This window comes from Rhea pennata, chromosome 1 (assembly GCF_028389875.1).
Source record: "Rhea pennata isolate bPtePen1 chromosome 1, bPtePen1.pri, whole genome shotgun sequence".
Classification (NCBI taxonomy): Eukaryota; Metazoa; Chordata; class Aves; order Rheiformes; family Rheidae; genus Rhea; species Rhea pennata.
In genome coordinates this window covers 4069406-4094109 of record NC_084663.1, presented here as the reverse complement: position 1 = coordinate 4094109, position 24704 = coordinate 4069406, and the positions used below count along the sequence as shown (strand labels likewise).

At 37.2% G+C, this 24704-nt stretch overlaps 1 protein-coding gene across 2 annotated transcripts in view; it reads left to right on the top strand.

Annotated features, from left to right (window-relative positions):
• Positions 1-24704, top strand: part of MKLN1 (muskelin 1) — a 98247-nt gene that overhangs the window by 2050 nt on the left and 71493 nt on the right. The window contains exons 2-4 of one of the 2 annotated variants that reach the window (XM_062580431.1): positions 12967-13036; positions 21957-22099; positions 23510-23598. The exons of the other annotated variant lie outside the window; for it this stretch is intronic. Of the exons in view, the coding sequence (XP_062436415.1) occupies positions 12967-13036; positions 21957-22099; positions 23510-23598 (302 nt within the window). The remainder of the gene's footprint in view (positions 1-12966; positions 13037-21956; positions 22100-23509; positions 23599-24704) is intronic. 2 annotated transcript variants of the gene reach the window in all.

Here is a 24704-nt window from a genome sequence, read left to right as displayed (position 1 = left end):
AGATTGTCAAAAGGAGAGAAAAATATAGGGGGAAAATTTGGGAGGGAGTGCTGATGGAAATCTTAAAACTGCTGGTGAAGGACTATAACATGCTACAGGATTAATATACAGGTACAGCTAAAAGTCTTGGTCTTTAATACATGGATCAGAATTATGCTTTTCTGAAGGGGCACTGGGAATTCTGGTTATGCCATAGTTTAAATAAGGTTATTTACAAGAATAAGTAGGAAGAAACCACTTCCACCTTGAAGTGGAAAAGGGACTCCTGCATAATATGTGCAGGAGTACTATTTTAATATTTTTGCTTGTCATTGGGAGCATGCTTACTACTGCTGCATTATGGCTAGCAAAATGTTTTTAGAAGAGCAACAAAATAGATTACCCGTGTTCAGTGTTAGCTAAATGTGTTTTAAAAGCACTTCTTAAGTAATTGTGTGGCTTTAAATGTAAAATAAAATAAAGCTATGAAATACAAATTTCTAATCCCTGCAGTTCAGAGGATCTACTTATCTTAACTGATAGATACTTGTCTTGTGTTCTGAGCTACGGAACACTGAAGTCACCTATTGAATGTCCTTTTTCATAAAATTAAAGAAAAACTGGCATCCTAAACCAGAACACAGCCAGAAAGCTCTCTGAAAACTTTTTTTTTTTTTTTTTTTTTTTTAATGTAAGAGTTTTTTTTTTTTTCCTGATGAACCTTAGTATCTTTTCTGTTTTGTTTGGTGACAGTACTGGAGGATTAGCTAGTGCTGAATCCAGGCTTTGGCTGTTTTACCAGTGCTACAATCATTTGTACGTTTGCAAATGTAAACCATTCCAAATGTAAAATGAGGATTGTCCTTAAATCTGCTGGAAAATAGTTCGCGTGTTTTTCAGACTGTTTGAATTGCCCTCCACTGGGTTGTGGCTACTAGCAGCATGTTTATTTAAAAACTCTGTGGGTGGAACAGAACGAGTCAGTCTAGCTATGAACTAGACTTAGTTCAGTCTGTGTTTTGGGGAAGGCTGTGCCTTTGGAAAGAAAATTGGTCCAAGAGCAAATTTGTTCTTGGAACATCTGGCTTTTCCAGAGGCACTTTGCCTCAGCAGAGGCAGCAATGTTCTGAGAGGCTTCAGCCTGTCCAACTTGGAAAATGTTCAACCCAGCAAGTTGTCTGAAACTTCTACGGTCGGCTCGCTTCCTTGCTGCTTTGCAGCTCCTCTCTGACGGAGCGGAGCCATGCGGGGAGACTGCTTCTCCCTGGTTTTTCCACGAGGGACCAGCCTAAAGGTTCCCCCGCACCGTTCCTTTCGTATGCCGGTACTTGCTTGCATAGCTTGTAGTTTGATATGCGCTGAGAAAGACTTGAGCTTCGTTCTCATCTCCAGTGTGCTGTACAAAAAGATCAGCTCAGTTTATGCCCCCCTTTTTAGACAATAAGGGAACAAACTGTTTATATAAGGTAATAAAACACCTGTTAGAACTTTTTTTTTGGTGAAAGTTATTTAATTGCATTCTGAGGGAAACACCTCGCATCTTGTTCTTTTTAATAGCCCCTTTTGTACCTGCTCTGGCTTAAATTGATTGCTTTTAGATAGCAGTGGAGTATTGTGCTCTGCACAGTGGTAGCCATGTACCCCTTTCTACTGGGAAATGCTGAATTACCATATCCTAGGATCATGTTTTCTTGTGATTGCATCAGATTTGTGACTCATCTTGTAGTTGGCTAATGCGTTCAGGCCTTTCTGTCACTATTTTAAACAGCTGAATTCCTACTTCAGAAATTCAGAAGAATTTTTACTGTTACTTTGCTAGTCGTGCACCTTTGCTAGGATGTTGCACCCCATTTCTACTGCTCAGGTCTTCCTGTGTGACAACTATTCAGAGAAGGATTAGAATCTTTCCTAGATTTGACATTATTTTTTTTTTTTCACTGGCATGCAATTATTTCTTGTGCTAAGGTCATTAATAAGAATATAAAATAAGATTTGTTTTGAAGCTAATTGAGTTTCCTTAATAGGCTCCTTCTAGTTGATAGTCACTTTTTCACTGCAATCCATTTTTATGCTTTTATCCATTTCACTGTGGATCAGTTATTCTAGTAATCCTAGTCTTTTCCAGTTTGACATCTTATGTGGTGCTGTGTTTTCTTTCTAGAAAGTATATTGGCACAAAGAAAAACCTAGTTGATTTGTTATGTTTTCAGCTGATCTTGTGCGTTTTTGTTGATTTTTGGTTTCCATCAAACCAGGAGAAGTGAAGCAGGTTTAAAACAAAACAAAACAAAAACCTGCTAAATTATGAATGAATCGTAGCCTTCTAAAGAAAGAATTTTAAAAAAATATTTTAAATTAAGAGGATAAGACAATGAGTTTCTACTTAGTCTAACTAACCATTTACTGCTGTCTTTTTTTTTTTTTTTTTTTTTAATGCTCTGAAATATTGGTACACTCTCCTGTGTTTTCAGATCTATGTATTATGCTGCACTAGCAAGAAGATACTGAGATCACATGTAACTAACTGTTGACTGGAGTTGGTACAATTTCCAAAAAACTGAAAATACCTTCAGTTACAGCTACTGTATTTTCTGTCTTTTCTGTAACAGAAAAACACAGAATTTGTGGCCTGTGGAACATAGAATTTTGAGTTTCTCCTCCTACCTTGTGAGTTTTTCCTATTGCTACATGAAGGTAACTATCCTGATGGGTGCAGCTATAAAATGGTTTAGGAGCCTATGTGTTAAGGAATATCATCTTTGAGCTGAGATCAGTCATGACTAATGAAGTTTCTTTTTTCTCCTCTCTTTTCTCTCATCTTCCCCCCCAGAAACTCTAGTTCCTTAACTAGATGAAGGTACTAATTTGTTATGGTCTTAGTGATATTTCAGGACTGCAGTTTCAAATCTCGTAGAAAATAGCTTTAATCACTTCTGTAAGTGCCCTGCCACTGAAGTGCCATCTATAATTCTTCAGCCCTCTCCTTTGTACATACAGCGATAGGTGGAGTCATTTTAACGGAAAATTTGCCTGAATTTGAGAATGTTTTCGGCTGGTCAGGAGTACCAACACTTGACCAGCAAAGTGTGCTTTAGAGCTTTTTCTAGCAGGGTGGACTGTGCTCATCCACCCGTATGTTAGAAGTCTTAATGATTCTGCTGACACTGTTCTCTTTAGTAGTTGCAGGCGCCATCTCCAATAGTTTTGGATTTGGGTAGACCCTACATATATTCACAATTTTGCATCTTTTTTCGGTGTCCCGTGGAAAGTAATTTTTTGTTTGTGTGGCTTTTCTAGGTGGTTCTAGAAAATTTAATGTCCTGAGAGGTATTCTCCTCTGCTTACATCACATCTGTAGCCTTAGACTTTTTCTCTGAAACCTGAAATTGAATGCTTTCAAGTCTAAATACCTCTATATAAAAAAGTAACCTATGAACTGATTACTTCAGTAATACTGTTTGCTTCCCTAATGTGAGAAGAGAAAAGGTGAGGGGTAAAAGGGTGAGAAAGATCCCAAAATTATGAAGTTGTTCATTCCATACATTGGCATTACAAGTTTGATAGCTCTTAATAGCTAAGTTTCTTTCCAGATACAAGCACATGTGCTATACTATGAGAAAAAATTTCTTCAAGCTCCAGTTAAAATATAGTCATTATTTAGGAGAATTTCAACAGAATTTTTTCATTAGCTGAAGGATGAAGGTAAACTGCTAATCTGATTTAGTTCCGTGGAGTGCTTAAGTTGAGAAAATCTGTATTAATCTAATTGTTCAGCCTTTTCTGGGTTGATGTTTTGGGGGAACATGAAGAATGTCAAAGTTTCAAGACAGATGTTAACAACATCAGGTCATGGCTCATTTGTTCTGTATATGGCTCTTGCAAGCTTAATGAAGAATTTCTAGCTCCTGATATCTGATTACTTGTTTAATGAGTAAAACAGTTTCAGACAGAACATGTTTTCCTTGTGATAATTGTATTGCTGAATTACAAGACAGCATGTACAGTCATGATATTTTTTAATGGTAAAATATATAGCTTCTTATGTAAAAATGTAAAATCATCTTCTCTTTAGAACATCGCTGTTAAAATGCACTGTTAGTTTTAGCTGCGTTTTTTTTTAAATATGATCAAGCATTTTCTGTAAGGTAAGAGGTATATTCAGCACTGATTCAGTGAGAAGTTCTCTAGAGGTCGATATTTTCTTAACTTTCAAAGTAAGTACTTGTTTTAATAACGTGTTAATACAGAACTCTAAAAATGAATATAGCTTTTCTTTTTTTGACTAGAGCCCATAGAATTTTGCAGAAGTGGTGGGTTATAATAGTCTGGTCTGAATCTAATAATATTCTCATTATTGTTAGGGGAGAGGAAGGAGCACTGGAGATGTTAAGTGGTTAGTCACCATTAGAAAAAGTTGCCATTGCAGTCATTATTTGAAACTCAGTATGCACGATCTTTTAAGAAATTATTTCTTGGATTGATATAAATCAAAGAGCACAGCAGTATATTTGAGAACAGAATTTGGTATGTTGGAATTTGAATTGCAAAAGCAAATTTGGGTTAATGGAGCTTGCTGCTCTGCTAGTGTATTCTGTAATTCCTGGAAAATGGTATGATCTTCATAATGGATAAAAATTGTGAGCTGGTTGTTTTGGGTCTGATGATGTTTTCTCAGTCCTCTTTGGCTTTTCTCCTCAGACTGGCTACTGGGTTCATATTGTTACTTCAAGCTGTGGGAGAGAGTCTGAAGAAAACCAAAGCTATAATTAGTACACTAACCATATTCTTCCTAAATGCTTTTCTGTAGCTACTTAGTTTAAGCAGCATTTGGATCTTATGGTAACTATTTAAATAGCAATTTACTAGCTTCTTCTAACTTTGAAACTTGTATTTGAGTAAGAAGTTGTTCCTACCCCTCTCTTCCGTGACAGATTGCTGTTTCTATTTTTTTTTTTTTGGCTTCTGAAAAGATATCTGTCTGAAAACCACTAAATGTGAAAGTAATGTTGGTTTGGGATATGTTTTACCCTTTATCATGAATGTATTTACATTGTCTGCAAATTAGGAATTAATCCATAGCGTAGCTTTGGGAGGGAGCAGAATTCCAGTATCAGTATTTTTGGGTGTTTTTTTTTGGATTCCATGAGTAGAGTTCTGTTGTTGGTGAGACTCCTTTAGGTTTGAAAGGAAAGCTAATACTGTAAAGAGTTCCGTCGAGAAGCAGGTGTCACTTTCCGTGGAATTTTGGTGAAAAAGTTCCATATTTGAGATTAACAAACAGATTTAAACTCTCCACAACAAATTAAACACAGAGCTTAAATGTAAGATTTCAGAGTTAGCTTTAAATTCCTTTATAGACACTAATCGTGTCTTTTGGGGTGAACTCTTTATTAAGTGTGAGGTTGCAGTGCTGATGACTGTTACAAGATGTGTTTATGGCTTACGTTTTGAATTCGTGTCATCGCTTAGTCTCGTTTTCTGTGCATTTCTCTTTTGAGTGGAAATACTAGTTCTATTATGACTTATAAGAGCGTTGTTGCAATATTGTGAAAACATGGAAGATGTAAAGCTACTTCTTGGCCTTCATAAAAGTTTTTTGCATGGGTATTAAGGAAATATATCCCAATAAATTTGTTATACTTCCAAAATATAACATAGAAGATTCACACAGATGCTTGCCATTATGTTCTTCTAATTATTTTTGCAACAGACTTGACCTTTTCCAAAATACAATGGTGGAGGATGTTGACTGCTCACCTTGGATGGTCCTGTATTGTCAAAGTAGTCTATGATCTACAGTGGTAGTTACATGAAGACAAACAGGCTTATAGTGTGTGTTTAAAAGCACAAAATAAAATTGAGGCAGAGATGGAACTTACCCAGAAAAATAACTTCTGTGGTCTGGCTGTATTGATCTGTATATAATTGCAAAAAACCCCAAATCTTAATTTGAAAATGGTGGTGCTGAAATTTGGCTTTTATACCACACATTTTTATTTCTGGTTTAAGATACGTAAGAATGTAAGCCTCAATCTAATTTTCTTGATTTTAAAGTATACTTGGCAAGGTGCATCAGTTATGAAGTTGAACTATGTTAACTTGTTTTGTGTCTTGGGTAAAAGAAAGGAGAGGAATTGTTCTGAATATGATCCTAGAATGTGCTACATATCTAGACAAACTTTGATCTTTTCAGGAGAAAATGTGTATTTACGTGATGCAAAAGCTTAAGCTCCTTCTGATTCATATGATTACATTGGAAATAGATCTAATGTGCATTCCCCCAAAAGCTAAATTTGGTTTATGGCTTACTTTGAAGTTGAGGCTTTATACTTAGCTTGGTAAGATCAAATCTAAAACGCATATAAACTGTAAGTTGCTGTAGCAGCAAATAGACTTTTTTTTTTTTCCCCAGAAATGAATCACTCATAATTTAGAGGGATTTTTTTTAATGGAAAAAATTGAATGTCTGTTTAGGTTTGTTTTCGTGGCTTGTGTCTTATCTGTGCTATTCATGAAAAGGAAGCCCTCAATCCTCAAATTAATCTAATTGCACTTCTGACAAATGGTCACCATTTGCAAGTACAAGTCCTGTCTTATCGAAATTGGTGCTCCCCTAGTAATTTGATATATATTTGCAGTTGTGATTCTTAGAACTATATTGTTGATGAATAAGGCTGGGAGAATATTGGAGTGGCTTTGTATGGTATTTTTCAACTGATTTTTTGGAAGTGAGAGCAATGAAGTACTGGAGCATGCTACTCACCAATATTCAGGAAGATTTGGAAAATAAAGCTTTAGTGACTTTGAATATTAGAAGTAGAAATCTATTTGAAGTTCAAGAAGTCTAAACTGTTTTCCCTGCAAGAAATGAAAACTGAATTTTGTTATAAAGTGGTTGAAGGCTGGTGGTTTCTTAAACTCCAGAATGTTTTACTCCACTATTTTATCTATTGAATACAAATCCAGTGAGCTGAAGAATTTAATCTCCTTGTCTTAGACAAGTTAGATAAACATTAAATAAAATATCTTAAATAAAACATTGGTTTAATCAGTAATTATGGAAAGACTGCTTCATCTAATAATCTGTAATTTCAGTCATCTAACAATTCCTAAATTTAAAACAAATGCTTTGGAAAAACTTTGGTTAGGGAAAGAACAAACTTTATGCTTAAAGGTTCAGAATCTCTTACCCGTTAAATTGTGTCTAAACTATATTCCCTAAACCTTGGGGACAGTAAAGCTCATAGTCATCTGTGATATTTGAAGTCACTGTGGTTACTGCAACGTATGCAAATATTCCTGACTTAATATTATTTTTCCTCCCCCTCCTGTTGTTTTTCCTGCTGGCCTAATACTGATATTACCAGTCTGGAACTGGGAACTCTTGTGACCAAGGATTTGGGTTACTCACTGCTGTGATACAGGCAGAAGTTTAATCTGCGATTTAAGGTTATCGAGTGCTACTGAAATAGAAGCTATTTATCGGGCCTCTGATAACTGGTTGGGAATTCACTGTACTGCTGCAGTTCTGGGCAGAATTAAGTCCTGGCATGTCAGGAGGAAGCAATGACAAATCAGAAATGTCCCCTCTAAATAGAGGGAGATAAAAGGAGTACTTTCTAACTTGCATTACTGGAAATGTCTGCAACATTGTCCTTTTGTATTTAAGGATTAGGCTGGCAGTAGTGAAAGGTAGCTGTAAGGGAGGAGGGGCAAAAACTGATCATTGCATGAAATAATTGCAAAACTGACTTTTAATGGCCCTATTTCTAGGCCAGAGCGATATAATACTTGTTTCATTGTCCAGTGCAATCAACTGTGATCTAAGTTCATTTCTGTGAGGTGGTTTCTAAATTACTTTATTTTTATATGACCACACTTGCTTAGCTATTTTTCTTTTGATAGAAGTCATTTTAATTTATAGCAAATGTGGAAGAGAGGACTTGGTTCACTGAGGAGGTAGAAGCAAATTTGAGCAGTAAGCTGATGAAGCTCTAAACAAGCTGGACTTTTAAAGTTTCATTCTTTATGTATACAATTACCTTGAACTTTTTTTGCTTTATCATGGGAAAGGTCCTCCCTTAGTTCTTCGAAGTAGGGTTATGTGATGTGGGGGGAACCTGAATGTATTGTTAGACTGCATAGTAATTGCATTGTATTCTAACCACTGAATTTTCTTGACTTCATCTCTTGATGCCATTTTAAGCAGAGAACTTTCCCAACAAAAAGGAGAGAAACTTTATAATGAGATCTAAAGAGCTTTTTCCTTTAAACTGGGAGAGCTGTAGATAGAGTTCTTTAAGCATTACAAACCAAATAGTTTGAAATTAGCATTAGCTGTATGGATTTCCACAGAATTTCTGTTTTTTTCCAGATCTATAGAACAGTGTGCGTGTGGTTTTTCCTGTTCGTTAAGAATGTGTGCATGTTTCTACTACTTTTTGTTAGGCGAAGCAGTCGGTGTTTATACCAGTGCATCTTGCTAGATAAGGACACAGAGTCTAGACTGGGCAACAGCATCTTGGTGGTTGTTTTGTACTGATTAGGTTGATAGTTCCTTATGCCTGAAATAGTTGGCCCTCCATACCTTGTAGTCCTCTGCAAATTTTCTGGCCTTGGTTGAAATTTTAGTCCCTGTGTATCCTTTGTTGCTCTTTTCTTGCTAGTCTTACTTGGGATGGTTATAAGACCAAATGAAGGTATCATCACTTGGACAACCCCGAAGAAAATATTTTGTCAGTTTTTAGTCTGTCTGTCTTACTCTTTAGTGGCTTGGTACTTCAGTGGTTTCCTAGAAGAGCTGCATTTGAGTTCCAAGTAATGCAGAGGCTCTCATGCCCTGTTTGACATAGCTGCTCTTTGAAGAGCAATTCTGAATGTGCTGAACAAAGCTAGTGTTTTACATTTTTTTTTCTTTCTTAAGGACTCATTCCTAAAATTGCATTTATTTAATGCAGACTTTATGATATTCAGATTAAATGCAAATTATATCAGAATAACCTTTAATTTCCAATGTATTTTGCAAAGTCATCTAGTTTCTCTCTTCCTTCTTCCCTCCCTCAAAAGCATGCAAAAACTCAGTGACTGTCATGTCTTAATCTACAGAGCTCGTTGCACAGAAAAGTCCTTTGAAAACAACAGTAGTGGTGTCATCTCTGTAATCTCCATGGAGTTAGTCAGAACAAAGTAGCTGTGCCAGAACATCCAATTTCTCCAGTAGTTAGTTGTCTGGTGGGACTGTGGTGTGATGACTTTGCCTCAGTATAAACCCGTAGTCTGCATCCAACTGTTCATCATTTTTTCTGCTTTTGTGCTGGCACTGGTGTTACTGTAACTATGTGGTAAGCAGAAGTAGAGAACTGATTTGACTGAAAACCGATTATTTATGATAGCTATTTTTAGTATGGCTGCTGGGTTAGGGGGGTTAACGAACTTGAGTGGGTGAAATAGTCCCTTTTGACAGCGTTACGAATTTATGCTAGAATAGAACTTGTATCTACAGTTTAAGAATGACTTAATTCAAACCAGATTTAATGATTTGCTGCTTTTTTTCCCCCTCCCCTGCAGGAAAAGCTTGCACAAAATAATTGGCACTTGTAGCTCAAGGGCTTAAAAATACCTTCTTTATTGTCTTGTGAAAAATTACGTGGAAAATCATCAAGTTACTGTATTTTGCACTTCTAAAGTTTTTCAAAGATTTTAATCCACGTTTCCTATCTGACAAGCCTGCTTTCAGGTACTCTGTAAGATTTCGGTACTGTCCAGAAGAGCAGCTTTATATGAAAAGAGTCATCTGTCATTAGGATATGCATCTGTTTTTCTTACTGTCTCATGACTGCTGGAATGTTTGAATTCTTCCAAGCTTTTGAGCCCATAAATTTTCCTGAAATGTTGTGGTAAATTAACTTCATGCATTCCGACTTCTGTCTTCAACATTTGTTTAATTTTAATAAATTAATAACCCATATGTTTTTAAGCATGCTTATAAATCTCTTGACACTGCTTTTTGCTGTTTTAAATTTCTTTAACCTTAATTTTGTGCAAGCTGCCTATCCCATTTTTTGTCTTTGCAGAGGAATTCTTATCTTGTCCAGTTGCTGTACTGAATGAGGTCCTCTTCGATTGTGGCACACTGATCTTTGATCTGGAGAAGCAAACAAAATTTACTTCTGAAATTACAATCTTTGGGATCTGTCCCAGTTATAAAATGCCTCTTTCCAGCAGGGCAGTATCTGACCATATAACGGTGCCAATTTCAGCAAATGTTGCTCAACTTTTGAAGGGTTTACAGTCTAATGGTTTAAACAAATATAATAAAAGCGTAAATAAAATGTATTCTGTAGGGTGAATTGTTCTCTTGCGTGCTTGAATAAAGCTCCATAAAAAAAGAAAAGCTGTGCAGTGCTATCTGTTTTATATCTGCATTATGCATCTGCTGTAAAATTCAAATCTTCATGTACAGCTTCTACATTCTGCATTTTCTAGATGTTAAAAGGTATTATGTAATTCATAAATACCCTTTTGCCTTTCTCTTGGTGTGACATAGCAGAATAAGGGTATGATTCTTCTTGATGGTTCTGCCCATAATATGAAATTGTCCCTCCTTATCACTATTATTAATAAGTGATTCATTAAGCGGATGCACTTATTCCTCTCACTGTCTGAAGCAGAAGGCTTCTTAAATGTTAGCTTTCATACGCGTAATACAGTCATGCTGAAAAGGTTTGTTGAAATAGTGTAGAGCATTTGAGTTTTACTAGGGAATCTCTCGCCTATTGGAAATAGAGCCCCCAAAATGTCAAGTTTTTTGTTAAGCTGTTTTAGTATCTGTCATTGTGAACAGGGTTATTTCTAGTTAGACTGTATTCTGTGTGTTTTGTGCCTCTGTACGGCTAGATTTTTGAGACTGAGAAAGCAGAGTTCATCTCTTGTATTTCCTGGTATCCGTCCATGCTGCGTGCCTGGTCTGCTCGTTCTGAGCTCTTGTTTGAGAGGCAAAAGCAGTTGGAAAGAAAACCCAGGTATGTGGCAATATGACCATTTAAAAGGGCTAAAAGAAGCACAGAGTTAGAGCCTAATCAAGGGTGACTGAAGAAGAGGTGCAAGTCGTTAGAAATAACTGAAATGCTTTTCAAGACCTACTTCGTTCAAAGTTCCCAGCAGAAGATAAATACTCTCTGCTTTAACTTTAGTGGTGACCTTGGCTTTGAAGCTGGCAACCTTGTTGGAAATCTGTGTGTCAAATCAGTTGCCAAATTCTCCCCTTCAGCTTAGTTTTTTTCTTCTGTTTTGTTTTGTTGTCCCTGTTGTAATGAAGGAAGGCAGGAACTACGTTTTCTTTTGCAGCTGAGCATCCTCACATTGCAAATTGCAGGTTCCTAGTTGGATATTTAACTATCCAGATCTACATCTCGACCTCTTCTATTTTGGTGGGGGTTAAATTGGTTTAAAGCAAAAGGGTAGTATGCGTCCATATGGTGTTGAAACGCGTTTTCTGTGTTGGAGATGTGTGGAAAATCAGCCGTAGGCCTGGGCTGCTGGTGGAGTAGCTGTGTTACTGAGTGCCGTGCTGCGGTGGAAGCTAGTCCTATCGTTTCGTGTCTTGGGATCTATGGAGAGCCACTGGCATCTTTTGCTGCTTCCTTCCCCTCAACTAAAGGGCGAGGGAGAGGGTCCGAGTTTTGTATCTAGGACATATAAAAATTGGGACGTGCGGCCTGCAAAGCCGAGCAGATGGACAACGACTTGGGCAGCTCTGTTCCAGTAGAGCCAGATTTTAAGGAGCCACCTAAACCCAGCCGTTTGCTGCTTCCCCGGCCGCCGCCGTGTTGGACTGCTTGGATACTGTTGCTAGTGTGGTGATTTTTTTTTCAGTGTGGAAAGAGTGAGCTAATTTCTGTCTGTCTGTTAATGCTCAACCTCTGACTTAACCTCTTTCCCTTTTGAGCTTTCGTATGAGCTTTTCCCCTGCAGTCCTTTGTAGTAGTCCAGATGCTTGTGTACTCTTCCTCCTACACAGCAGATGGAGATGGCAGAAGCTTTTTGATGACTACTTCCTTCTTTTTACGTAAGTTTTAGGAGCTGGCAAGTTCTTTTGGTAGACTTACTAGAAGTCAGAAACCCTGTCCAGCAGGTGGTGCATCATTACCTTGCCAGCGGAGAGCAGGACAAATAGCAGAGGATTTTTTTCCTTTTTTCTTTTCTTTTTTTTTTTTTTTAATAAATTTTTGATCTGGGAGGAGAGTTGGGGGGTAGCTTTACAGTATGATTACAGGAAAGGGGAGGGCAGGTTGTTTGTAGGATAATATTGGCTAATCTGGCTCATTTGAGCCAAAAACTATTCTGAATCTGTTTTCTAACACTTTGAAATACTACAGCATTTAGGCCGTTAACGTAACGATTTGGAGAGCTTTGCAGGCCAAAGAGTTGAACTTCTGCTTTCCTATACGTTGTTCTGGACTTGTAGCACACGTGAAAAATCTGTGTGTAAATTTTGGATGAGTTAGATGGTCGTCTTCTACATCACAACAAAACTGAAGTGGGTTAGCAGCTCCCTCTCTCCATGCCAGCATCTCCTGTCTAGTAAAGGAGGCTTTTTGGCTTGCTAAGCGTTATACTGCTGATTGTTTTTAACCTCATTGAAAAATTCTTATCCCAGTGAGGTGAATGAGACCATTTTTTCCACTTAATTGCAGACTCGGGCCTGTGTAAATTCATCTGTTTTACATTAATTTCACAATTTGTTTTCTTTTTTATTTCGCAACTTGGAATTCCATTTCACAACCACAAGGCTTGGAAGCATATTTTAATGGGTCCTGTAAAATAGCAATGTAGAAAACCTACTTTAATAAATAGGGGGTTTCTACCCAGTAACTTAAGTAGTTGTAAGAGTATTTTTGACAGATCTGTGTGTGTGACAGCTCCTATTGGAGAGGTAAAATACAGTGTAGCAATTATTTAAATCAGTTTTGGCTTCTCTTTCTTTAGGAATATTTTGGTGGACAAGCCCAATGATCAGTCCTCAAGGTGGTCTTCAGAAAGCAATTACCCTCCCCAGGTAAGCCTCTGAATCTTAGTGTAACTATGCTAACCTGTTGCAAATGAATGTTTTTTGAAATTTTTATTTTAAATGTGGGCTGCTACTATTTTATATTGGCAGCTTTTAGAGGTTACTTGCTCTCACTTCAGTGAAATGTTGTTGGTACACCAAGTATTTACTTTTCCAACAATTTGTGATGTTTAAAGGAATGCGAGGGTGGGGAGGAGGACAGAGTTTGGTGTTTCATCTTTCAAAATCCAGGTCATATTGGAAGTAATCTAACTTTATAGGTAGATTAAGTTGCTAATGAGACATGCGGGTCCCCCTGTGTCAGCACTGTTGGAAACCGCTATAGACTGCTGGCCTTGAATCCTACATCTAAGGAATTTATATTTGTTACCCTTAATAGCCTGTTTATAAATCTAAATCTGTTTAGAAAGAGATGTGAATGTCACCTCTTCTGTTGGTTAATCACTTTATTAAAATATGACTTGTATTGATTTTTGTACCTAATTTGCCTTTTTACTATTAATCAGACTTTTAGGTTATCAGGAAAAATGGACTTATTCTTCTACTTAAAAGTTTTTCTCCAATAAATGTGTAATCCTTCTCTTTATCCTAAATCTGTGTGATATTACTGTTTGATCAGCTTCTCCTGCATCTTGTGCTGAGTGTTTTAAATTCATTTTTTTTTAAGCTGCTGATGCACAGCAAGGTACATTTGGCAAAATATCTCTTGTGAAGTTTTGCCCTGCTTATCTACACACAAAAATAAAATACAATAACATTTCACTCAGGTATTCTCCAAGTCTCCTAACATTTTTCAATACGCAAATCTTAGTACTTTGCTTTGAAGGTGCATTTGAAAACCTAGAATCTGGACTAGCAGTTTCCTATAGCAGCAAAATCATGCAATCCCAGTTGAAAGGCTTTATCTTGACTTTTTTATAATAATTAAAAATGTATTCTATACCATTATGTCCATAAATGAAGAGGATTTTTTTAGGGGGGGAAAGAAGGGAAAACTCTTGTCTATTGAAGCATTCGTTTTTTATGAAAGACAATTATGATAAAGACGAATAATGCTTCATGTGCTTTGATCTTCTTGATTCCTTTCTGCAATTACTGCTTTTTTAATTTGAGATTTTCTTTAGTGTATATTTTGGTAAACAACGTAGGAGTTTAATCCATAGCCTAAAGCAATTTTATTCTAAGAATAATAGTGTGTATTGAATGTATTTTATCTCAGTCTGTGTTATCCTTTTCTTCCTTTAGTGCAGGAAATGTATCCTTTTCTTAGGACTGCTTCATATATTCGAAAGGCAAAGTTGGCTTGTGGCATAGCTTTGGACTGGGTCTTTTGCCTGAGATGCTCTTAGTTCTGCTATTAGTTTTCTGAGTGATCATGAATATTTGTTCTGCTTCTCACTTGATTCTGGAAAGGGAATGAGGAGCCTTACTGTGAGTGCTTGTAACCTTTAAGGGTTTAGCGGCACTTTCTTTTTGTTCGGTTGATATTGTAGTGGTAGGCTTTTTTCTTGGACTATTTTTTTGACTACCTTTGGTAATAGTTCTTGAGTTAAATTAAGGTAAAGCAATCTTCATTTTTTTTTTTAAGAAAGAGGTAAGTTAATCTGAATCAAGCATCAAACACTATGATTTCATGTTACTTTTGGTGTTTTTCTTTTTTTTGAGAATGGCTTTTTTTTCTTTTTTGGAGAATTGACTGGAGAATGGATGAGTTAAATTAAGGAGGAGTTCTTTTCCTACACATGTGCTTGGATTATTTTGCTTGAGGAGATAGTATCTTTCCTGAAAAAATCTTAAACTCTGATTTTAAACAAGTGTTGTTACAGACCTACTATTGATCTTTCTCCTAACTAATGTTGGAAGCATTGCTAGAGGTTATTCATTTTTGGCCCATGGAATGGGAGTTTCACTTATCAAGAAAAATTCTTCTATATATTTGGTACCAGAAGCATATCATATTCATTTATATCTCCCCGTATGAAAGATTGATCCTTCTCTTTTACTTCTGGAAATCCTCCTGGATGACTGGGAGAGGACCTACACACTGGGATGCATTTTAATGTGAGAAGTTCTGTATGACTCATGAGACTTGCTGCAGTTATCTCTTGAGATGCAGATTCAATTTTAAAGGTAGCATAACAAACCTTAAGAGGCTGGAATACGCAGTATTTTCTTTCTAGTGTAAAGTACAACAAACATTGTATTTAAATAGCTAATGCTTGTCTTTCTCATCTAGGATTGGAATGTGAGGAAATAATTCTTTCATTCAATTTGAACTAGAAAGCTTTATAATTCCGAGGCCAGAGTTAATAAAGGCAGAGTAAGTTTTGATAGCATAATATACTGCTGTTTGCCATCGTTATCCCTGCTGCTTTGGGAAGTAATGCCTATAAGATTTTGTGATGCTTACAAAGATTTAAAATGTAATGCCTATAGATTTTGTGATGCTTACAAAGATTTAGAATGTATTTAAATGTCTGTAGTAAGTAAACTGTAAAGAATAAAGCTCAAACTTGATCTGTTACTGGAGAATTAAAACTGTTCCTGCAACCTTAACTTGCTTACCTGTGTATATGCATAATAGCATACTATTGGGAAAAGATTATGTAGTTCACTGTATGGAATTATATAGTTCACAAGCTGGAACTATGTATTTCTACATTCAGCTGCCTGAAGTGAAGGAATGTGAGATACGGGAGACAGGTGACAACTGTAGAAAAGACCCTGCTGACAGAACTAGAGGGCTCATAATCTTATCTGAGATAAACATCTCTATTTACATTGGTAAACTGTTTTGTGAATCTGAAAGTTTTATTTGACCTAAATGTTACTCTGAGGACAGCTTTCTGTTAAAAGTGGAAACTGGATGTTTCGGAGTATTCCCATCCTATGCTTAAAACTGACAGTGAGGGTAGATGAAGCAGATGATAAATTGCTTAAATACAAACCACATGAGCTTGTTTGAAAGTTATCTTCCAGCAATTTTATGCATATTGAACTTGACAGGGAGTTTGTGAGTGAAGAAGCTGTTGCAGAACTATCTGAATCTAAGCCTGGATAACAGGGCATGCTCCTCATGCTAAGCCAGTCATCTAAACTTAAAACTCTGATAGGAGAGATGTTAATTAAAAAAGAAAAGAAAGGGGGGGAGGGGATCCAGATTTAGAGTCCTTCCATATGATTTGCAAGAAGTTAGTCTTTGCAATGGAAACTGAAATTGGCAAGGCAATGTTTGAGTTTTATGCTGTGTTCTTTAAAAACAGGACAAGCAACACCTGACTGCCTAAGTGGAGATCACCATCCATCCTGCTGCATTCCTTTTGCTTGAATCTCTAACCAACATCAGTGATCATATAGACTTGGTAAAGTTGGAAGGGACCTCTGGAGATCATCCAGTCCAACCTCCCTGCTTAGCAGGGTCACCTAGAGCGTGTTAGACAGGGTTGCATCCAGGCGGGCCTTGAATATCTCCAGAGAAGGAGACTCCACCACCTCTCTGGGCAACCTGTGCCAGGGCTCCGTCACTCTCACAGGGAAGAAATTCCTCCTCACGCTCAGGTGGAACTTCCTGTGCTTCAATTTCTGCCCATTGCCTCTTGTCCTGTCAAATGGGACAACTGAAAAGAGTAAATGGTACATAATTGCTCATTTATTCAGCAATCCCAATCTTGAAGAGTGGTGAGAAAATGCTTTTGGAGAGTCTCTAATATGTACTTTAGCTAATTCTCACACTCCTCACCTGAGTGCTTAATTACTCGTGTGAAGTGTTTTTACCAGTTTAACTTCTATATTGAAAAAAGAAAAGGGAAGAGAGAATGGGGAATTGAAATTCGTAGAAGAGGTCTGTGTGCAAAGAATGCAATCTCTGCTGTTTCTCTGAATACGGAAAATGTTCCAAACTGTCTCATACTTTACAAAAGAACTTCAGACTTGGAAGGTTGTGTTTTGCTCAAAATAGGTAGTTTTTGCACCTTCTCCAATGAAAGACCAGCACATTTGAATTCATTTTTAACAGAAGGTGGTCCTCAGAGTAACATTCAGATCAAGTAAAACTTGTATAAAAGTTTTCTGCATCCTTGTTCTTGGTAAATGGCTGAAAGTATTTTTGACTTCAGGTGGATTTGTAAAACTTCAGTTGAAATAATTATTGACCAGTTTATAAGCATTTTGGGGAAGGAAGTTGAGGGAGAATTTAATTGCTTTATGTTAGAGGGTTGAGTATTTCATGTTGCCGAAGTAGTGATATATACATGTACTTATTCTTCTTATTTCAAAAGTAAACATCAGACATCCTATAGAAAATGAAATCACAAAGTGTTTTATAGTTTGTGTATTGTCATCACTTTGAAAATTGGTTGCTTTTGCAGTGATGCACTGGTTAAAATTTGTAGGTATAGTCCAGGATAGGAAGTGAACTCAAACTCTGTAAAATAAAGCTTTTCTTGTTTCAAAAATAGTTAACTGAAAGTAGGATGAAGTCTCAACACAAGGACTAATGCCATTAATACTCACTGGAACATGCCGTGAGATACTGCAATAAGTTACAGCCCTAACCATTAATGTTTGTCTTATTAGAGAGACAATCAACATAAGACATCACCTTAGTGTGTTGCCCAATTCCCTGCCAGGGAATTCCCTGCCCGTTCCCTGATGTGGTAGTTTGTGCTGATTTAGGGATAGAAATATAGATAATTGAGTCCCTAAGTATTCTGAGCTATTTCCTTTCCTATTTCCCCTTTTTTTCATGGCTGAAAAGGGGAATTATTTAGGCGTCTTTTTGCATCCAGAACACCCATCTTGCTATGATAAGCATGTAGAAAAGGATAGGTAAAAATGTGCAAATTTGCAGAGCAAGGAACACCTACTTTGTTGCAAGCATGCGTGAGTCCCTAGTAAAGCTTTTTGCAAAAGGAAAAAAATTAAAGTGGAAGTCTCAATACTTGAAACACTGCCCTATATTTAATAAAGTTTTTTTTTTTTTTTTTTTTTTTTTTTTTTTGGCTCTATGGCAGTGGTAGGGTTAAATAATTCCTATGGCTATGAAAGCCATGAGTTGATTATGAATGAGTGTCAGCGAAAGGAAATACATATGACAGCTGTTTCTGTGTTTATTAAACTAGATATCTTTCCGAAGTCTTGGAGTAGAATGACCCAGAAATTGTATATTCAATAATAAACCTGTTATGTAGCAACTTACTTGGGCAAAAGATGGCCGATCGTTCTATTTTTAAACTAGCTCTAGACTTACATAGGAAGTGTTAAGCAATAAAGCTGGTAATATTGGAGACCAGACCCCTGTGATAAGTGCTCATCTTAATAACTCTGATGATAGTCTGACTTGGAAGACTGTATGTGCAAGAACATTTAATTCCTCTGAGTGGCTTGATTAATAATGCATAAAACAAAAGCTTAGGTTTTTATTTAGACACAATCTTAACTGCAAAAACGACGGTACGTTTGTATAGCGGCCCATGGCAGCTCTTATCGAGTATCTTGATTATTTTGTGCTTGTAGTTCTACAGGCAGTGCAACTTTCATTATCCCTGATGAAGAGCTTTTGTCATGCTCAACACAAAGGCTGGCAAACAGAAATGGTTAAAGAGGAGGAAATGAGTAAAATACAATGTGAATCAAATCACAGAAGGAAATTGAGCAGTGCAGTTTGGAATCTGGTTCAGTCTATTCAATATGGAAATGCAAATTTTGACGTTAAAGCATGTATGTATGTTAGTAGCACTTTGTCCAAAATCTGGTTTCAGTTTTATATCTGTGAATTAAAGACCAGTTTTCCTCTTGACTTTCATCCTGCTGCGTAGATAGGATCTAATTTAAGATACATTAGTATAAATCTACACTCAGTTGTGTGATGCAAAAGCATGCGTGTGGTTGTCGTCAAATAGCGGCATAGGCCAGAGCTCCAAGAAAAGGTTGGTGTGTGTTGCAGCTCTGTGTGACATGGCTGGGTTTGCTTTTTGGGTGTAGGCAACGAGTTGTGGTGGTGCTGAAATGCTGTGCATGACTTACTGCACTCTGCCCTTTGTGCATCTTCACTTACAAGCGTGCTTAATCACAGGCCACAAGTTTTCTTCTTCTAATGATTTGTAGCGTTCTATCTTTTTTGTTAGTATGTTAATCTGAAGCTTAATGATTAGGTTGACGTTCTTGCATGGTACACAGACACTAATTAGAATGATTATACATTTAATGAACAAACATTTCTGTTTATAACTTCTTGGGGGGAGGGCAGAGGATACTGTTCGAATACTCAGGTATTAAATGTGCTGATACTGCTTGTAGCAATAGGATGGAAAAGTGTTAAATATATGGCAATGCATGTGTGTGAAGCCTCACAAACGCTTTCACTTTAGGCCCATTAATTCATTTGATCTTGTGTATGCTTTTATCCCATCTTTCAGAGATGTAGAGAATAGTCCATCACATCAGAAACAGTCCAAAAATATCCCTGCAGCCAGCTGTTTGTGGTACTCAAGGCAATTTATGTTATGTTTTTTGGCTGTGGTAGATCTGTAGCCTTTACAGTTATACAGGTGTTGGGGCACAGGCTTTGGAGCAGACCTGTCTCTTGATTCCACATCGCTAAGCACGTAACTTCGCAGAAAAGTTATCTTCAGCTTTTACATTCATATTTTCTTTTAATGTCTGCCTGGTAGATGATGGGCATCTGCAAAAACGAGGAGGAGAGCTGCAGAGTCCCTGTTATATCTGAAGCTTTAGGAAATCACTGCTAACCACGTGGCGTGATTTCCGTGCCTTGCTCTGCAAGGGTTTGACTGCAGTCCTAGATTTCTGCCCCTTAATTTGAGCTAAGAATTCAATATTGCAGTATGAAGTTGGTTCTCGAGCTTTTGAAAATTTTTCACAGTGTCTGAGAGTGAGTATGTCTTCATGGCCCAAGCATTAGGCTTGTGATTCCAGTAAAATTATAATTGCTCTTTCTGATAGTGGTGATGCTAGCTTTGCTTCAGCTTTGAGAAAAATCTTCAGAGAAGATGTGAGGGTGGAAGGGGAGTTCTTGGACATTATTACATACTCTGTTCTGTATGGGAATTTTGGCAGCAGGCTGTGCCACATATTAACTATGCCTTTCTCGTGACCGGACCCTCTTCTTGCTCATTCCTTCATCATCTTTAAAACTTCCATATCTTTTTTTTTTTTTTGATAAAATTTCGTTTTTTAATGGAGTTTGGGAAGCACTTTGGCATCAAAGCATGATTTGTTTACTGCTAGTCAAGCTTGTTCTGACATTTAAATGATAGGGGTTCTTCACAAAACCATAAAATTTCGTAAGTTTTCATCAGAATTCTCCAGAATTCTTCTGGAAAAGCACCAAATTGTTTTTCCATTGCACCATAGCACTGCTGACTGCTTTATTTTTTTCGTTCTGAAAACATTGAATTGCTGGAAGTATCTCTGGCAGTAATTCTTCTTTATTCTAGATAGATATCTCTGCAGTCTACATTATTAAATAGAACAGTTATTTATATTAGAGTATTTTTGTTAAGCTGGAATCCTCATAAAAACAGTGAGAACTGGTCCTTGAGATCCCATATTTATCCTAACGGTCTCTCAAATGACATCAATATTCATACTGGATTCAGAATTGATTGTTTTGTAGGGCCGTGACAAAGTCTGAGAACTAAATGGATGGGGATTAATTTTCTGATTCTTGTCCAAAAATATATTTTTCTATGGTAAGATTGGCCTATTGGTGTTGATCAGCACAAGCAGAGGAGTAATGCTCACTAAATGTTATGGAGAGGTACCAGTTTCTTATCTTAGAAAGCAGTCACTTGTGTGTAAGTAGCCTCGATGAAGGACTTGAGATGCGATGCCATGCGTAGCATCCCGCTGGGATTGCCGACAGTGGGAGGTTTTCTGTGGCACCCTATGTATTTAGTCTTAACCTTAGCTGTGCTTTTTTAAACAATCCTGTGTGCTAAGTACTTTCGATTCTGTACTTCCTCTGCTGTGTACCACTTATTTCTGAAAAGCTAGGAAAGAGAATTAAATGTGTGTTTTAGATACAAATCTCAAAACTACTTTGCTAGTAAGGTATCTTCAAACTCCTGCTAAGATCTGTTTTGTAAAGGAAGATTAAGTAAACCTGGTGCTTGATGGTCCCTAATGAATGATGCAGATGCTTCTCCGAAAGTTTTTTGAGCGGAATAGAGTTTTTCTTCCAGCAGTGCTGGTGAAGCTGGTAGCTGGGGCCTGAAAACTGATAGCCTGCTGACTTTATTTATACACTGTAGAGGGATATCTGCATATGGGTGAGCAAATGTTCATGAGCTGGAACATTTTCATCATTTTATGCATAAATCTCCTTTATTGCCAGTTAAATGTTTAGGTTATATTTGGTACAGTTAACAAGCAGTCGATTCCTTTGTTAGCCACAAATCAAACATAGTCCGTGTTCAGTGGTTAAATAGTGTCAGCCAGAGAGGAAAAGTAATTTGATGTTCTCTTAGCATCTGGAACATACTGTATTTATCTAATTGTGTGTTCAGTTTAGGTTTCATTTCAGGCTTTAGTGGTAGTTTTAATCATGGTTCTCCTTAGCTTGAGCCTATTTGCCAGATTTCAGGAAATCTTGCATCTAACTTGAAGGAATATATGTAAGACTTTAACAGCAATGCTAGAAGTAGGCAGCTGGACCTAATATTTTTCTTGGCTAGAGGTTTTTTTTTTTTTGTAATATTTCTACAAAGCATGTCTTCCTTTGCTTCATCTGTGCATCTGTGGAATGAGAGATAATATAATTATAGAGATCATGTAGTTTTCATTCCATGGCTTTGTAAACTGAGCATTTGAAGGCTGTAGTGCTTCTCCGTAGTGTGTTTTGTAGCCTTGACTTTAATATTGAAATTCACTGTTATCTCTTCCACAGTATTTGATTCTGAAACTTGAAAGACCTGCCATAGTCCAGAGTATCACATTTGGCAAATACGAGAAAACTCATGTCTGCAATTTAAAGAAGTTTAAAGTCTTTGGTGGGATGAATGAAGAAAACATGACAGATCTCTTATCCAGGTAAGATACGATTTCGTCAGCTGACGTAATCATAAAGGCTGGACCAAAACGTTCTTCCCCTTCACTCCCAAGCAGACACTTGGCTAACAGTATAATAGGGCTGTGGTTGTGAGCCTGCAGTTAGCTGTCCTTGTGTTTATGGTCAGGTCAGAGCAGCAATCCCGACACTCGCTCCAGGAAGCCTTCCTTATCCTGTTCTAACCACAGAAGACTTGTGGAGAGTGAGCTCTTGGAGGTTTGGAAGAGCTGAGAGCAAGGTGCAGCAGTTCTGGATTGTAATTGCTTTCTTTTGCATGCTTGAGGCACAGTAGAAATGAGTCCCTAGTGGGGGTAACCTCAAAGTAGCCTTTAAAAGCACAAGTAGTCTGCCTGTGTGAAGAATCTCATTGCAGCTGTAAATGTCTGAACTAATCAGCTGCTGTGCTTTCCTTCAAATGTATAAATAAGTCTAATGAGCAAATAGAAAATGTGTTTTCCTTTGTTTAGTTTCATTTGGTAGTCATATTGGTAGGAACTAATGAAAGAGCCTTTTGGCTATTCATGCCTTATCCAGAGATTCTGAGTAATGTAAATTTGCAAAAGGCCTTTTTTAAGGAGTCTTCTGTTTCAGAAAGGGAAATGATTTATAAATATCTATGAGTACAAGAGAAATAAGTAGCAAGAGCTAGTCTAGTTTTGAAGACTAACAGAAGGAGAGTCTACCTCCAGGGAATATTCTGGCGTACCTCATCTTTAGTCGAGTAGCCATGGAGAAACATGGGAAGTTCTCTGTCACAGCTATCCTTCAAGACCATACAGAAATTAGTCACAACCCCTGCTGCCCTCCTGCTTTGGATAGACCAATATTGCAATTTGACATTATTGCTGCCAGAATTGTGGGGGAAAAGATTTTAGTAGTATACTAGTTAGTGATATTTAATATCATTTCACTTGTATCGAAGTTAATTAAAAACCTTCATTTTGGGTCTTACGGTTGGGTACATCTTCAATGAAGGACTTAAGATTTTTAATAACTTACACTAAATACCTAGTATTTTTTATAACGTTACTCAAATGAGTCTCAAAGGACTACGTCAGTGTGATAATTCTGTGAGCTGCTCTGTCTTCATCCTCAAAAAGGAAAAGTGAAGTTCTGACGAATAGCTTCCTTGTGAAGTTGCTTACGGGGTTACTAGCATGGGCAAACAACACTGATCTGCTGTCAGTTCCCCCCTGAAACCACTAGCCAGTGCTGCCTCTCAGGGAGATAAAATGGTGGATAGCAGTCCAGGCTTTGGTCCAGCATGCATACTTATGATTCATAGTAATATGAAACAAGCATCGCATTTCAGGCATGACCTAGATTGCATTTATTAGCTAGTCCTAAAATACAAGGTAAGATTTAGTAACCTTATTTATTTTTTCCCACAGTGGCTTAAAGAATGATTATAACAAAGAAACATTCACCTTGAAGCATAAAATTGATGAACAGATGTTCCCCTGTCGATTCATTAAGATAGGTAAATGCATTTTTTCAGCATTCTGAGTAGAAAATAATCTCTTCTTATACTTGTGCCAGTCTTGGCACTTGTGACTTCATTGTACTCAGGCAAAGTATCCAAAACAGCTGTTCCATTTTATGATCTTTTAGGCTGGTTAGATTGGAACACAGTGAAGTCCTGTTACTTAGAAATAATAGCTTAATAATTTAAATCTTAGGGATTGAAAGCAAAATACAGTAATTTTCAGAAATGCAGTTGTTGAGCCAACTAATTGCTGGAGAAGCTGCTTATTGTCCTGCTATAAATCACTATATGGAGCTTTAAAAAAATCATTAAGCTAAATACTGGTAGAAGTTTCAGCATTGACAACCCTAGAGTTTGGGAAAACTTTTCTTTTTTTTTTTTCCCCCTCAAATGTGCTTGTAACGTATATAGCAACAGCAGAAACTTTCCTTGTTCTCTTCTGCTATTCTAATTATTGTCTCAACCCTGGCTAAAGATGGAGCAAAGAAAAATTACGCTGCGTGATGTCTAGTCTTGTTCCTCTGAAGCTTGCTGGTTGGGGTGCTAATGAAGGCCAGATTCTGGGACTTGTGGTGGGAGCGGGAGTAGAGCTTCCTTTTTTCATGCAAGCCGGAGAGAGCAAATGTCTTGGGTTAGCCATTAATGATACTGTTTGGATTTAATCCAAGAGCTTAGAACCTTTTATCTTTACATAGCTGAGTAATTTTATCCTTTCCTTCGTACCTACTGAGACAGTTAAAGAATTACTGGTTTTGCCGTAACTGTTTAAGGTTTAAAAAAAAGAGACGAGGAGATAGTTGCTTAAAAAAAAAAAGTGATTCCCCTGACTAACTCAGAGTAATTTAGGAGTGTTTTGAAGTGTGGGGCAATTTCTTTGCCAAGACTTGGATGATGGTAGCTGTTCGGGGGCTCCCCCTGGAAGCCTTTATATTGCTCTGGTGTCATCTTTGCAGCTTTCTGAGTCACCGCTCGTCTTTGCCTGAGGAGGTGAAAGTTGAAGTCTAGGAATCAAGTATTCGTTTGTATGTCATAAACTGTGTGTTTTTTTTTTCCTATTCTTTCAGAAGGGGAGAAAGTTTTCAGGATGTTTTTTCATGATT